This window comes from Pseudophryne corroboree, chromosome 2 (assembly GCF_028390025.1).
Source record: "Pseudophryne corroboree isolate aPseCor3 chromosome 2, aPseCor3.hap2, whole genome shotgun sequence".
NCBI classification, from domain to species: Eukaryota; Metazoa; Chordata; class Amphibia; order Anura; family Myobatrachidae; genus Pseudophryne; species Pseudophryne corroboree.
The window spans coordinates 230,453,433-230,469,439 of NC_086445.1; the positions used below are offsets into that span (position 1 = coordinate 230,453,433).

General features: G+C 48.1%; 1 protein-coding gene and 1 long non-coding RNA gene across 6 annotated transcripts in view; one reads left to right on the forward strand and one right to left on the reverse strand.

Annotated features, from left to right (window-relative positions):
• STAT6 (signal transducer and activator of transcription 6) overlaps positions 1-16,007 on the forward strand; it is a 447,399-nt gene that overhangs the window by 378,099 nt on the left and 53,293 nt on the right. For all 5 annotated transcript variants that reach the window (XM_063952434.1, XM_063952435.1, XM_063952432.1 and 2 more), the window contains 3 exons: positions 3,386-3,592; positions 4,157-4,251; positions 10,184-10,308. In XM_063952434.1, coding sequence (XP_063808504.1) covers positions 3,386-3,592; positions 4,157-4,251; positions 10,184-10,308 — 427 coding nt within the window. The remainder of the gene's footprint in view (positions 1-3,385; positions 3,593-4,156; positions 4,252-10,183; positions 10,309-16,007) is intronic.
• The window catches only part of LOC135011145 (uncharacterized), a 65,145-nt gene that overhangs the window by 10,891 nt on the left and 38,247 nt on the right, over positions 1-16,007 (reverse strand). The gene's annotated exons all lie outside the window — the stretch shown is intronic.

Consider the following 16,007-nt stretch of genomic DNA (forward strand, 5'->3'; position numbering starts at 1 on the left):
TGGGTATGGGAGGGGGACAGGGAGAAGTACACACTGGTAACTGGGTATGGGAGGGGGACAGGGAGACGTACACACTGGTGACTGGGTAAGGGAGGGGAACATGGAGATGCACACTGGTAAGTGGGGGCAGGGAGAGGTTGACATGGAGACGTACACACTGGTGACTGGGAGTGGGGGGTAGGAAGCCAAGGAAACGTACACACTGGTGATTGTGTGGGTTAGGGGGACATGGAGAACTTGTACACACTGGTAGATGGGGAGGAAGACATGGGACATGGAGACCAGGGGGGGAGTGGAAAATACACACTGGTGACTTAGGGTAGGGCACATGATGACATGACGGGACACATTGGGGCTTCAGGGGAGGTAGCTACACTGAGATCTTACTGAGGGGAGACATGTACACAAGGGAATGGAAGAAACAGAGGCGTACACTATGAAGTAAAGGGACAGAGGTACTGTGACAGGAAGCACAGAGGACAGGAGGAGGGCAGTGTAGGTCAACAGGAATGAAACTTACAGTACTGAGGAATGTGGCCAGTAACAGCTGCGGGTCTTTCATGGAACAGCCCATTCATTTTCAACTGTCCTTCCATCCAGGGGGCGGGACTAAATGTGATGAACACACTGAATCAGTGTGCCCGGCCCCAACTCTTCATCAGTGGCAGCGCTGGAGGCTCTGGCCATGACACGCCGCCACCTGGACCCTGCGTTGCAATGTCATCCTGCATCAAAGAGAGATCCTTTCCTCTCCACGCACCCACCAGGCTGACGAACGGCGGTCCTGTACTGTCTGCCCGCGAAGTGGGGGCAATAACTGTTTTAAAAAATAGAACTTATTTTGACTTCTTGTGCAGGTGGGGAGAGGCGAGCCCCGAGGGACCATCAGGCCCTAGGCGGATGCCTATTCCGCCTTCTGGTATTTCCGCCTCTGGGATCTGCAGCGCAGTCCAATATTCAAATAGGGGAGCCACACCAACTGCCTCCCCAAGTGCTGCCAAACAATGGGGTCTATGGCCCTCATTCAGCTACAGTTTTGCTATTTTAGCAAAACTGCAACTGGCTGCGATCACATCATTGATTTGTGAATGCTCCCTGCCTCCACAGCCAGGATACGAAGGCAGGCGCAGGACGAGCATTTTCCGGGTTGCAGCGGGCGCATGATGTCATGCGGCGGCCCCAAACCCGCCCCCATTTCTGTCACCACGCCTGCCCTGCAATGCCGCAATACCGCCTACCCAACCCCCGCTGCTGTCAATCATACTGCGTTCGTATCCTTCAGCCTGTGCACACGCATTGCCACTGATTCGCGTACGCACTAGAGCATGGGTCGGGAGAGTGCGAACGCAATGCACCTGTGACCCGTGCTGACTAAGGCTCTATGCATTAAGTCTTGGAGAGAGATAAAGTGGATTGAGATTAAGTATCAACCAACCGGCCCACTTAATAAAACTATATATATATATATATATTTTTTTTCTCTCTCATCGTTATCATCAGAGGGCGATAACAGAAATAGTACTGCAATGGTACATGTACAGCAGAGATGCTTGACTGCCTCATGCTTTGTACGGGAAGGTTATCACTGGCACATCATATTGTCAGTCAGCATTACTGTGGTATCCTCTAGTACCCAGCCTATCCCTGACAAACAACCCAATATTGCTGCATAGCGGTCAGAACAGGGGTGTAAGAGAATGGCTCACCCACCAATGAAAAACATTTAAGAGTCACCAGTCCATATACTGGGTCACGGGGCGCAGTGCAGCACCCATCTTGGGTTACCACGGACAGTTTCGGGATGGAGACAGTACCCTTTCTGGCTGCTCTACCTCCTTCTTCACCACCCTGCTCTCCTCCCCCCTTCACCCAGCTCCTTCAGTGTGTGACCCCCTCCTCTGGGACCAGCCATGGGCTCTTCTCACCTTCCACTTCATATGTTCCTCCAAAGTTCACGCTGTTCCCTGTACTGTACATTCTTCTCTATATTTAATAAAAGTACTCCTTCTTTAATCAGCTGCACTTTTATTTTTTATGTACCTCTGTTTTAGAAAGCCTTTCTGACTTGGGGTCCTGGGCCCATAACCTGTTGGCAGAGTGTTGCGGTGTCGGATAGGGATGTTAGTCCACACAATGGCACTTCCCCAGGATGATTGGTTTATTCATATAACAGAGATAACAGCTTGTAGAAGATGTTCTGCAGCAGCAGGAACTCACAGTATACATATGAAGCAGTACAGCGGTAACACAGTGTCTTGGTACACACAGGATGTGGCTGCACACGTAAGGTGTGGCTGAGAGGTAAACAGGGTCACACACTGAGGCGAGCAGAATCTGCAGTTGTCTCTCCCAGGAAGAAGTCTCTCAGACTGTACACTAAGCACCTCCTCCTGTACTGAGCTGACACTAGGAGGGAAAACACTAGAGCAGGGAAGCTGCCTCTAATGCTGGGAACAGAGACAGATCACAGAGTGATCCTCTGTCTAACAATTATGCTGTATGCCCTAAGAGCGCTGGTGCCTGGCTCACGTGACTAAATATTGGCTACAATATACAACTGAAGGTCATGTATATTTAAATGTGGATTACTTTTGCTGTAGAACGAATATTACACACAGTGGCGGATCTTGCCACGGGCAAGCAGGACTTTTGCCCGGGGCGCCGCCTTCCGGAGGGCGCCGGCGCCATCCGGAGGGCGCCGCACCATGGCAAGATCCTCCACTGTCAGTGTGCGCCCCAGCAGTGTCCTCCCGCTGTGCCCGCCCTCCCGCTGTGAGAAGGGAACCAGACGCTATGCGTCTGGTTTCCCTTCGTGGCGCTGGTCCTCCCCCGCTCTGAAGGGAATCAGACGCTAAGCGTCTAGTTTCCCTTCATGGAGAGGACCTTTGGTGTGCGGTGCGCGATGACGTCATCGCGCACCGCACAGCATTGTGCCATAGACGCTAGGGGTCATAATTGACCTCTAGCGCTTATGCTGTGCTATGGGAGAGACGTCATGACTGACGTCTCTCCCATAGATCCGAGGAGAAGAGCGGCGCCGGTCTGCAGGGTCTGGAAACAGGAGCGGGGTACAGTAAGTATACTTTTTTTTTTCTTTTCTTTTTTCAGCGGCGCTACAAATGGGGGGCGTGGCTTACCACGCCCCCATGTTAAGCCACACCCCTAACTTTTGCCCGGGGCGCCGCAAGGGCAAGAACCGGCCCTGATCACACAACTTGTTGAGTATAATGGTATTTTCACTGCAATTTCGTGACCAGTACTAAGTGTCCATCATTAAACTTGTGTACTGGCCAGGTAACTCTTTGGTTCCTTGTGATATTATTAGTTACACATTGTGATGTTATCTGTATAGTTTTGTGACGCTTGCTTCTGTTCTTATTACCAGGGGCGACGCCCTTTCTTTGTGGAGGAAAAGGTCCCATGGAAAAAAATGTGTGTCACTTTAAATATGAAGTTTGTATCTGAGGTGGGGACCAAACACGAGCTGTGCCCTGAACATTTCTGGTTCCTTGCTCAGAAGATCTTTGGTGAAAACTGTATTCGATTTGATGATTTAAAAGAACGCTCTGTGTCTTGGGCGCAGTTTAACAAGGTAATTACAGCAAAAGGATAAGAATGTATACATACTGTACAGGAAAATGATAAGAATATATACATACTGTACAGTAAAATAAGAATGTATGCATTTAGTTTTTTGAGTGGGAACTAAAACTAAAAAGTAGTTTTTTCTGAAATCAGTGGTGAAGAGGACAGACAACTTCCCTCACGAACAGGAGAGAAGTCAACATAGGAATTATTATATATAGCCCAATCCGGCTTCTCTAGGCTGCAGCCTGTTGTAGTCCATAGAAGATGGGGGTTTACGCATGCACCAGTCCTGGCACCTGCTGGATCCATTGCGCAGGGGCTTGGACCCGGGGCTGGCAGCTGGCTGTCTCCTCTCCATGCATGGCAGTAGCTGCAGCCCCCCGACTAAATGTTAGTGTGAGCCGCTGCTGAATACATTTCCTGTATTTATAATAATATACACTAGACATGTTTGTGCCAATAAGTACATTTTATACAATAAGTTTTTCCCATGTTTGGTGAGGGATGATGGCTGCTGCCACATGGTGTTTTCTGAATCCATCTAACCAGTCTCCTCTGTTTTTTACAGGAACCACTTCAGGAGCGAAACTTTACATTTTGGCAGTGGTTTGATGGAGTTGTTGATCTCACCAAAAAACAATTAAGAGATTACTGGTCGGACGGGTGAGAGTCTGGATGAATAATTTTGGATAACATTCTGTATAGACCAAAACAACTTACACCAGTGTCATCAAGCCATAGGCGTATCTATATTGGGTGCAGTATGTGCGGTGCACACAGACCCCTGCATCCAGGGGGGCTCACACCACACACCCTGTACCCATGTTCAGTTACTTACCTCTCCAGAGTCCCATATTGGTGGCGCTGCTGCAGCAGTAATCACTCAGAAAATGTCACGGCAGCTGGCGATTTGCACATGCGCAGTAGAGATTTGTTCCCGGGAACATGGCGGCACCATGTTTCTGGAGACATGCACATGCACAATAAGATTAGTCATCGGGCACATAGCGGGTGCCATGTTTCTGGAGACCTGCACATGCACAGATTCTGCTGCGCCAAACAGAGGAGGGGGCCCATGTGAAGTGTGCACATGGGCCCCACCCTCTCTTAAAATGCTCCTGCATCAAGTGCACACATTGATGTGTCTGTTACTGCATCCAAGACAATGAGCTCACAAATATGGCTGCATCCATTCATTGCAAAGAGAGCTTTTTTGAAATACCAAGGGGTATATGCAATTGCGGTCGAATTCCAGAAAATGTTGAAAAACGGGACATTTTCGCCCCAAAAAAAAAAATTGACAATGCAATTCAGTACTTTCCGTCAAAAAAACGGACTTTCCAAATTCGACTTTTTGAAATTCGACATTTGTCAAATTCGACATTTCTGCAATGGTACAAATGCGGCAATTCGCCAAAAGTATATTCAATTGAAGTTTGGAAATTCGACAACAGTGCTTTAAGACAGTAAATTCGGCATTTTCAATCCGCCACACTTTGGTGGCGGAATCTAATAAAAAAAAATTAAAACATGTTGTTTTTTTTTGGTAATAGCATATCTATTTATATTAGAAGGGATTAGGTACTTGGTTTGTCTATTTTGGAGGCACAAGTATTATTTCTATATTTTTAAAAATATATATTTTTTTAAATGGAATGGTAAAAATCCGAAAAAAAATTGCGTGGTGTCCCCTCTCCTAAGCATAACCAGCCTCGGGCTCTTCGAGCCGGTCCTGGTTCTAAAAATCCGGGGGGGGGGGAAATGACAGGGCATCCCCCGTATTTTTAAAACCAGCACCGGGCTCTGCGCCTGGTGCTGGTGCAAAAAATACGGGGGACAAAAAGAGTAGGGGTCCCCCGTATTTTTTACACCAGCATCGGGCTCCACTAGCTGGACAGATAATGCCACAGCCGGGGGTCACTTTTATACAGCGCCCTGCGGCCGTGGCATTAAATATCCAACTAGTCACCCCTGGCCGGGGTACCCTGGGGGAGTGGGGACCCCTTCAATCAAGTGGTCCCCCCCCAGCCACCCAAGGGCCAGGGGTGATGCCCGAGGCTGTCCCCCCCATCCAAGGGCTGCGGATGGGGGGCTGATAGCCTTGAGAAAATTGAAAGAATATTGTTTTTTCCAGTAGTACTACAAGTCCCAGCAAGCCTCCCCCGCAAGCTGGTACTTGGAGAACCACAAGTACCAGCATGCAGGAGAAAAACGGGCCCGCTGGTACCTGTAGTTCTACTGGAAAAAAAATACCCAAATAAAAACAGGACACGCACACCGTGAGAGTAAAAGTTTATTTCACACATGTCGACACACACATACTTACCTATGTTCACACGCCGACCTCTGTCCACTTGTCCAAGTAGAATCCACATGTACCTGTGAATAAAATTATACTCACCTCAATCCAGTGTCCAGATTATAATCCACGTACTTGGCAAAAAAAAAACGAACACCCGAACCAGGCGGACTGAAAGGGGTCCCATGTTTGTCCTGGCACTCTGCTGATTGGCTATGCGCGTCTGAGCTGTCAGACAGCGCATCGCAAAGCCTCTCCATTATATTCAATGGTGGGAACTTTGCGGTCAGCGGTGAGGTCACCCGCAGTCAGCGGCTGACCGCGGGTAACCCCACCGCTGACCGCAAAGTTCCCACCATTGAATCTAATGGAGAGAGCTGTGCGATGCGCTGTCTGACAGCAGACGCGCATACAGCCAATCAGGAGAGTGCCACGAAGTAGTGCTTCCTGATTGGCTGAAGGTACCTTCTGTGACAGAAGTCACGTGGGGTCCCGGCATTCGTGGAAAGGGGTCCCATGTGTAAACATGGGACTTGGGTTCTCCAAGTACCAGCTTGCGGGGGAGGCTTGCTGGGACTTGTAGTACTACTGGAAAATACAATATTCTTTCAATTTTCTCAAGGCTATCAGCCCCCCATCCGCAGCCCCTGGATGGGGGGGACAGCCTCGGGCTTCACCCCTGGCCCTTGGGTGGCTGGGGGGGGACCCCTTGATTGAAGGGGTCCCCACTTCCCCAGGGTACCCCGGTCAGGGGTGACTAGTTGGATATTTAATGCCACGGCCGCAGGGCGCTGTATAAAAGTGACCCCCGGCTGTGGCATTATCTGTCCAGCTAGTGGAGCCCGATGCTGGTGTAAAAAATACGGGGGACCCCCACTCTTTTTGTCCCCCGTATTTTTTGCACCAGCACCAGGCGCAGAGCCCGGTGCTGGTTTTAAAAATACGGGGGATCCCCTGTCATTTTTCCCCCCGGATTTTTAGAACCAGGACCGGTTCGATGAGCCCGAGGCTGGTTATGCTTAGGAGGGGGGACCCCACGCAATTTTTTTCGGGTTTTTTACCGTTTTTTCCAATTTTTAAAAAATCGGATCAAAATCCGTCAAATCGGTCGTTTTTCGACAGCGGGACTGTCGAATCCGTTTTTTATTGAATATGTTGAATTCCGGCACCCACTTGCCAGAATTCGACGGTCGAATTGTGTCGAATTAAAAAACGGGCGAAAAATTGCCGCGATTCGCCAGTAATTGCATATACCCCCAAATCTTATAATCAATGCTCTTATAATGATAAAGCAAAAACAAGGGGTTGGGGGTAAGGACTGTAGAGAGAGGAGTGGAGGGGTTGGTGAGGCTATTTATATAAATATTTTTGAAATCTTTGGAGACATATAACATTAATACATGTTAATTTGAGCATTCATTATTACAGCATAAAACCTAGTGCAGTGAATCCATCCCTTTCACCTATACCATCTAGTATGTACTTTATAGTGTGACTCACCGCGACTTTTGCAAAACAGTCAACAAATTGAAAAATATTATGCAATTTAAAAGTCTAAAGTGTGTTACTACAAAATATGCAAATGAGCAGGGTATAGCCAGTACACTGCCGGGCCCATACCAGCTGACTCCCTGCACCTATGGTAGCTCCGTCTTTGCTGGTGTTGAGATATGTCACTGCGAGCCCCAGCCCCGCACGCTGGCCACTAATGCACATGTTACCCCTGTCATAGTACCACTGATGCATTTGATGGTCTCAAGAGACAAGCACAGTATAGGAGAGCTGTGTAAACCTTCACTACTGGAGAAGGTGCCATAACAATAAATTGATAGCTAGAAGCTTATTGCTTGTTATGGATACCTTCTCCATCTGTCCTTTATAGACAGTTTGATACATCTCCCCCTATATGATCTCAGTATTACAATTCACTGGGGAAATGTAGAAAACCTTAGAGATATTGGGGGGAATTCAATTGTTTGAAAAGTCGGTTGGGTGTCTGTTTTTTCCTGTCTATTATTGAATACCGCCCAAAGACTGCTAGAGATATGATAGCTACAAGCTGATTGGTTTCTATGGGCAACTTCTCTCTCAAAGGTGTGATAAATCTCACCCACAGTATCTTAGATGTAGCAGGCACTCAGCAATCATACACTCATGTTGCGGTCTTTGTATTGACCCATAGCACAACCCCACTTCAGTCTTTTACCCCTCTCATGTACTGCTGTGGGGAGGTACACTAATTTCTCCAGTCTGTTACCCCTCTCATGTACTGCTGTGGGGAGGTACACTCATCTCTCCAGTCTTTTACCCCTCCCGTGTACTGCTGTGGGGAGGTACACTCATTTATTCAGTCTATTACCCCTCCCGTATACTGCTGCGGGGAGGTACACTCATTTCTCCAGTCTGTTACTCCTTCTGTGTACTGCTGTGGGGAGACATACGCATTTCTCCAGTCTGTTACCCCTCCTATGTACAGTACTGCTGTGGGGAGACACACACATTCCTCCAGCCTGTTACCCCTCCTACTGTATGTACAGTACTGCTGTGTGGAGGTACACTAATTCCTCCAGCCTGTTACCTCTCCTATGTACTGCTGTGGGGAGGCATACACATTTCTCCAGTCTGTTACCCCTCCTATGTACAGTACTGCTGTGGGGAGACACACACATTCCTCCAGCCTGTTACCTCTCCTATGTACTGCTGTGGGGAGACATACGCATTTCTCCAGTCTGTTACCCCTCCTATGTACAGTACTGCTGTGGGGAGACACACACATTCCTCCAGCCTGTTACCCCTCCTACTGTATGTACAGTACTGCTGTGTGGAGGTACACTAATTCCTCCAGCCTGTTACCTCTCCTATGTACTGCTGTGGGGAGACATACGCATTTCTCCAGTCTGTTACCCCTCCTATGTACAGTACTGCTGTGGGGAGACACACACATTCCTCCAGCCTGTTACCCCTCCTACTGTATGTACAGTACTGCTGTGTGGAGGTACACTAATTTATCCAGCCTATTTCTTCAGTGGAGTGTTAAGGCTTTGCTTACCATTGTACAACAGCTGCAGCCATTGAATAACACACTATTGCCACCTATATACTCTAGATTCCTGATGGTCTTACACTGCTTTGCTCACATCACTCGGACTACTGTCAGCTCAGGATAGCCACCTACAAATAAACCTTTTGTACTTGTCTCCTACTCCTAATGGAGATAGCCAGTGTGTGGGCAGAACAATTATTCCCAAGTTTTCTGCATTTTGAGTCATTATGAAATGGTAATAAATGGTGATATCACTGAGACGTGTGATATGATTTATCAAATACTGGTTTACCCTACAAAATGGCTACATTGACTGCGTGTAGCTGACTGACACACTTTAATTTAACAACAAGAGATATTCTTGTTATCACTTGCTTCGAATGTTAAATGGTGCTCCTAACTGTCATGTGTTTGAAAAATGACAAGGTAGGATCTGATTGGCTGGAGCACCATTTTATATTCATAATGAGTGATAATAAGAATATCACTTGTTAAATCTGCCCAATATTTTGTAACTTTTCTTCTACTGTAAATGTTACAGTACCTAGTAATCATTCTTCCTCTGTGCGTATGTTCCTTCTGAGGGGAAGCAGTCAGGATCCCGGCTGTCGGGATCCCGGCAGTCAGAATCCCGACCCTATTCTGAATGCCGACACCGGTATCCAGAATGGGTGCACCATCCCGGTGCCGAAATCCCGACAGCCGGGATGCCGAATGAAGACACACTGCGGCGCTGGAGAGGTAAGCCACTGCGTTTCGGGTGGATGGGGTTAAGCTGCAGGGAGGGGGTTAGAGTTACGCACCCCCCTCGGACCGTTAGGGTTAGGCTGCGGGGGGTGAGGGATAGGTTTAGGCACCGGTGGGGGGGTTTGGTTTAGGCTGCGGGTAGGGAGGGTTAGGGGGGTGGAGAGAGGGGAGAACTCCCCTTAATCACCCCTGTCGGCTTTTTCACCAGTGGGATTCCGGCATTGGTATTTTGAATGCCTGGATCCCGTGCGCGGGGAATTCATACTGATCCCCCTTCTGAGTATGTGTGGGGTTCATTTGGGTGCTTTGGTTCCTCCCCTAGTCCAAAAACGTAATAGCTTATAACTAAATGGGCCATTGTATGTGTGTGCTAGCTCCAATTCGGCAGGCACTCAGGCACTGGTATGCATGGGTAATTATTTTTTGTAAAGTGCTGCATAATATGATGCTGTTCATTAAAAAATAAAAAATTAATAAAAATTGTAAGTACCTTTGCTTTGTTCTAGGTTGATAATGGGCTTCGTCAGCAAACAGTATGTTCACAAGCTTCTCAGCAATGAGCCGAATGGTACATTCCTGCTGCGTTTTAGTGACTCTGAGATTGGAGGCATTACTATTGCGCATGTTCATGGTAAGGATGGCAAATAAAACAGAAAGGAGTGATTACAATAGTTTCTGTAAAACTAATTAAATGATCCTCATTTAGATACTTAAAAGATTTTTTTTATCTCATTCTGCATCTTAGGTGCAGATGGGTTGTGATAATTCTGACCAAAGTCGCATTACAATAATTGACTACATCACCAGGATGTATCAATTATTGCATGCAGGAACAGAGCTTGTGAAAAAGCTCTGTCCCTGTGAATGCACTATCCGCACCTCTCGGGGTATTTTTTGTGAAAAATAGCCTGATTGCATGACCGTACATGTGCCGCGGCTGCTGCCATCTGCTCCCCCATCCCCCCACGTGACTTTACGTGCCAGGACTGGTGATCGGTGATCCAGGAGGGCAACTGGTCATCTGACCCTGTGCTCTGCTGTGTCCCTCGGTGCTGTAAAGTTGGATGCCGGCTTCAGCATCACTTTACTGCACTGGGGGTCACGGCAGGAGCACAGTGATCAGATGACCCGCTGCTCTCACCAGTTCCTGGGTGCAGGTTTTACTTTTGTTTTTTTATATTTCGTTGCTTTTTTTTTTACACAGTGATTATCAGTCTGTGTGTCCATCAGACAGACATGGCTGATCACAGGGGCCAGATGCAAGTACAGCCTTCACGGGGAGCCTGCAGGGAAGGCTGTGCAGGAGTCAGGGAACCAGAGGGAAGCCCGGATGGTATGCAATTAATTTCCAGACTGTCGGGATCCAGGCGGTTAAAATACCGACGCCAGAATCCCGGCAGCGGAAACAATTCCATCGGTTGGAATCCCGACAGATGGACACTATTTCCACTAGAGTGGTGGTCCACGCCACCACCTGAGGGGGAATAGAATAGTGTGGCAAGCTAAGCTCAACACCGAACTTGAAGCGTGGCAAGCGGACACTGGGCAATCGATGTTGTGATTTAGACTTTCGGGATTCCGGCGTCGGTCTGGTGACCGCTGGGATCCCAACACTCGGGAATTCATGCTGAATCCGCCCAGATAATGCTATCTCAAGGTTATTATCACATTTTGTTTTTAGTAAATTTGGGAAGATCGCATTTCCCATTGCAAGTATGGGAAATGCAGGGGTTAAAGTGTGGGGGGGGGGGGGGGGGACAAGGTGGAACTGAGTTCCACCACCTGTAATGTTAGGGGGAACTAGTTTCACCATCTCCATTGTCCAGCACAGTAATTCCAACAGAAAAGCCCACCCCATCATCTGCATCAATCGATGATACAGGCGTGTTACTGATGAGCTGCAGCCACCTCCTCAGGTCCTGGTGCCTACATGGTCCTCCTCCATGAGTTCCACCACCTCACTAGGACCCAGGGCCGGTTCCGGGGCTTCTGGCGCCCCGGGCGGCATTAGGGGGCGTGGCTTCATACAGGGGGCGTGGTCAGTTACGCCTCCTGTACTGTTGTAGGATGTGTGGTGCGCGATGACGTCATCGCGCACCGCACAGTAAAGGTCCTCTCCACGAAGGTAAACTAGACGCTAAGCGTCTAGTTCCCTTCGTGGAGAGGACCTTTGCTATGCGGTGCGCGATGACGTCAACGCGCACCGCACATCATTACAGTGTAGGTCCTCTCCAGGAAGGGAAATTAGACACGTAGTGTCTAGTTTCCCTTCACAGCGGGCAGCCCACGAAGGGAAACTAGACGCGTAGCGTCTAGTTTCCCTTCACAACGGACAGCGGGCCGCGGCAGCGGGGGGCACCACAGCAGCAGTGGATCTTGCCATGGTGCGGCGCCCTCCAGATGGCGCCGGTGCCCTCCGGAAGGCGGCGCCCCGGGCAAAAGTCCTGCTTGCCCGTGGCAAGATCCGCTACTGCTAGGACCACTTTAAGCCCTGGGGAAATGCCATCTGATTACTAAAAAAATTTAAAAAAACGCGATATGAAGATCTTTAGTGCGTTTAGGTGAAACTAAAATAATATGAAAAGGTATGAAAACACCCTTTTCACATTATGTTAAAAAAAGTAATATTGATAAATATGCCTGATAAAGTTTTATTTATATTGCAAGCATGCAAAAAAACTGCTATTATGTATTGTTTTACCCACTCCTGAAGATTGTGAAAGGTAGTAACAAGGAACACCTTGATCAGAGGGGGTACTACATGACCATTGGATCATCCCAGTAATATGCAGATATAAAGGGCAAAATGTGGCCATGCTTTGCGCATGCCGTTTGCAGACATGATGGGACTTTTTTTATTTACAGAAATACACAGCCTACCATATCAAGGTGGCAGTGACTGCGGTGTGAAAAATGTTTGTTTCTCCTTCTGAATTTACTAAGTTGTCCCAAGATAGATACAGGCTAGGTGCCCTCACATATCTTATATTGTGCGCTCAAACATGAGAGTTCAGGTTGTAGGACAAAGCATTTAAAATAAATGATGCAGAAAGTGCACACCAGGGGAATATTCCTGGGTCAGCAGGTGGCTGTAGAACAAAGCAACCTTTTATATAGGTTCTACTGAGGTGCCAGTAGTGTGCTCTTAAAGTGATAGCATATAGTGAAGTCATGTCGTTACTCTTTCTAACACATACTGTACATATCCATCTGGACTTGCAACCTGTAGATAGTCACAGAAGGCCGGTTCCCATTAACAGGCCAACAAACAGTATTATTAATAAACGCCATTCGGCAACCCCTGCGTTATATTTACTAAAGAGCAGGTTTTTAGAAGTGGAGATGTTGCCTATAGCAACCAATCAGATTCTAGTTATTATGTTCCAGAAGCTGCTAGATAAATGATAAGTAGAATGTGATTGGTTGCTATGGGGAACATCTATACTTCTAAAAACCTGATCTTTAGTAAATATACCCCTATGGCTATGCACATGTATCCCTTCTCCTTAGATGTTTAGAACATGAAAACTGACTGTACATTTGAGTAATGGTTGGTTTCATTTTTGCATCCCAGTTGCTTTTCAGGCCTCTATGATACACTGAAGGGTTCCTTTTGACACAATGCACCATTAAATGAGAGAAACAGCAGCTTCTCAACCACTTATGTCTGAGCAGAAATAAATAAGATTTTAGTCACCGGTAAATCTATTTCTCGTAGTCCGTAGTGGATGCTGGGAACTCCGAAAGGACCATGGGGAATAGCGGCTCCGCAGGAGACTGGGCACAACTAAAAGAAAGCTTTTAGACTACCTGGTGTGCACTGGCTCCTCCCACTATGACCCTCCTCCAAGCCTCAGTTAGGATACTGTGCCCGGAAGAGCTGACACAATAAGGAAGGATTTTGAATCCCGGGTAAGACTCATACCAGCCACACCAATCACACCGTATAACTCGTGATACCATATCCAGTTAACAGTATGAAACATAACTGAGCCTCTCAACAGATGGCTCATAACAATAACCCTTTAGTTAACAATAACTATATACAAGTATTGCAGACAATCCGCACTTGGGATGGGCGCCCAGCATCCACTACGGACTACGAGAAATAGATTTACCGGTGAGTAAAATCTTATTTTCTCTAACGTCCTAGTGGATGCTGGGAACTCCGAAAGGACCATGGGGATTATACCAAAGCTCCCAAACGGGCGGGAGAGTGCGGATGACTCTGCAGCACCGAATGAGAGAACTTAAGGTCCTCCTCAGCCAGGGTATCAAATTTGTAGAATTTAGCAAACGTGTTTGCCCCTGACCAAGTTGCAGCTCGGCAAAGTTGTAAAGCCGAGACCCCTCGGGCAGCCGCCCAAGATGAGCCCACTTTCCTCGTGGAATGGGCTTTTACTGATTTAGGATGCGGCAATCCAGCCGCAGAATGCTCCAGCTGAATTGTGCTACAAATTCAGCGAGCAATAGTCTGCTTAGAAGCAAGAGCACCTATTTTGTTGGGTGCCTACAGGATAAAAAGCGAGTCAGTTTTCCTGACTCCAGCCGTCCTGGAAATATAAATTTTTCAGGGCCCTGACTACGTCCAGTAACTTGGAATCTTCCAAGTCCCTAGTAGCCGCAGGCACTACAATAGGTTGGTTCAAGTGAAAAGCTGACACCACCTTAGGGAGAAACTGGGGACGAGTCCTCAATTCTGCCCTATCCATATGGAAAATCAGATAAGGGCTTTTACCTGACAAAGCCGCCCATTCTGACACACGCCTGGCCGAAGCCAAGGCCAATAACATGACCACTTTCCACGTGAGATATTTCAAATCCACAGTTTTAAGTGGCTCAAACCAATGTGATTTTAGGAAACTCAACACCACGTTGAGATCCCAAGGTGCCACAGGAGGCACAAAAGGGGGCTGAATATGTAGCACTCCCTTTACAAATGTCTGAACTCCAGGCAGTGAAGCCAGTTCTTTCTGGAAGAAAATCGACAGAGCCGAAATCTGGACCTTAATGGAACCCAAGTTTAGGCCCATAGTCACTCCTGACTGTAGGAAGTGCAGAAAACGACCCAGCTGAAATTCCTCCGTTGGGGCCTTCCTGGCCTCACACCACGCAACATATTTTCGCCAAATACGGTGATAATGGTTTGCGGTTACTTCTTTCCTGGCTTTTATCAGCGTAGGAATGACTTCCTCCGGAATGCCATTTTCCTTTAGGATCCGGAATTCAACCGCCATGCCGTCAAACGCAGCCGCGGTAAGTCTTGGAACAGACAGGGCCCCTGCTGTAGCAGATCCTGTCTGAGCGGTAGAGGCCATGGGTCCTCTGATATCATTTCTTGAAGTTCTGGGTACCCAGCTCTTCTTGGCCCATCCGGAACCACAAGTATCGTTCTTACTCCTCGTTTTCTTATTATTCTCAGTACCTTTGGTATGAGAGGCAGAGGAGGGAATACATAAACCGACTGGTACACCCACGGTGTCACTAGAGCGTCCACAGCTATTGCCTGAGGGTCCCTTGACCTGGCGCAATATCTAGTTTTTTGTTTAGGCGGGACGCCATCATGTCCACCTGTGGCCTTTCCCAACGGTTTACCAACAGTTGGCAGACTTCTGGATGAAGTCCCCACTCTCCCGGGTGTAGGTCGTGTCTGCTGAGGAAGTCTGCTTCCCAGTTGTCCACTCCCGGAATGAACACTGCTGACAGTGCTAAGACGTGATTTTCTGCCCATCGGAGAATCCTTGTGGCTTCTGCCATCGCCATCCTGCTTCTTGTGCCGCCTTGTCTGTTTACATGGGCGACTGCCGTGATGTTGTCTGATTGGATCAGTACCGGCTGGTTTTGAAGCAGAGGCCTTGCCAGACTTAGGGCATTGTAAATGGCCCTCAGTTCCAGAATATTTATGTGTAGGGACGACTCCTGACTTGACCAAAGTCCTTGGAAATTTCTTCCCTGTGTGACTGCCCCCCAGCCTCGAAGGCTGGCATCCGTGGTTACCAGGACCCAGTCCTGTATGCCAAATCTGCGGCCCTCTTGAAGATGAGCACTCTGCAGCCACCACAGTAGAGATACCCTGGTCCTTGGAGACAGGGTTATCAGCCGATGCATCTGAAGATGCGATCCCGACCACTTGTCCAAGAGGTCCCACTGAAAGGTTCTTGCATGGAACCTGCCGAATAGAATTTTGCTTCGTAAGAAGCTACCATTTTTCCCAGGACTCGTGTGCAGTGATGCACCGATACCTGTTTTGGTTTCAGGAGGTCTCTGACTAAAGATGACAGCTCCTTGGCTTTCTCCTGCGGGAGAAACACTTTTTTCTGTTCTGTGTCC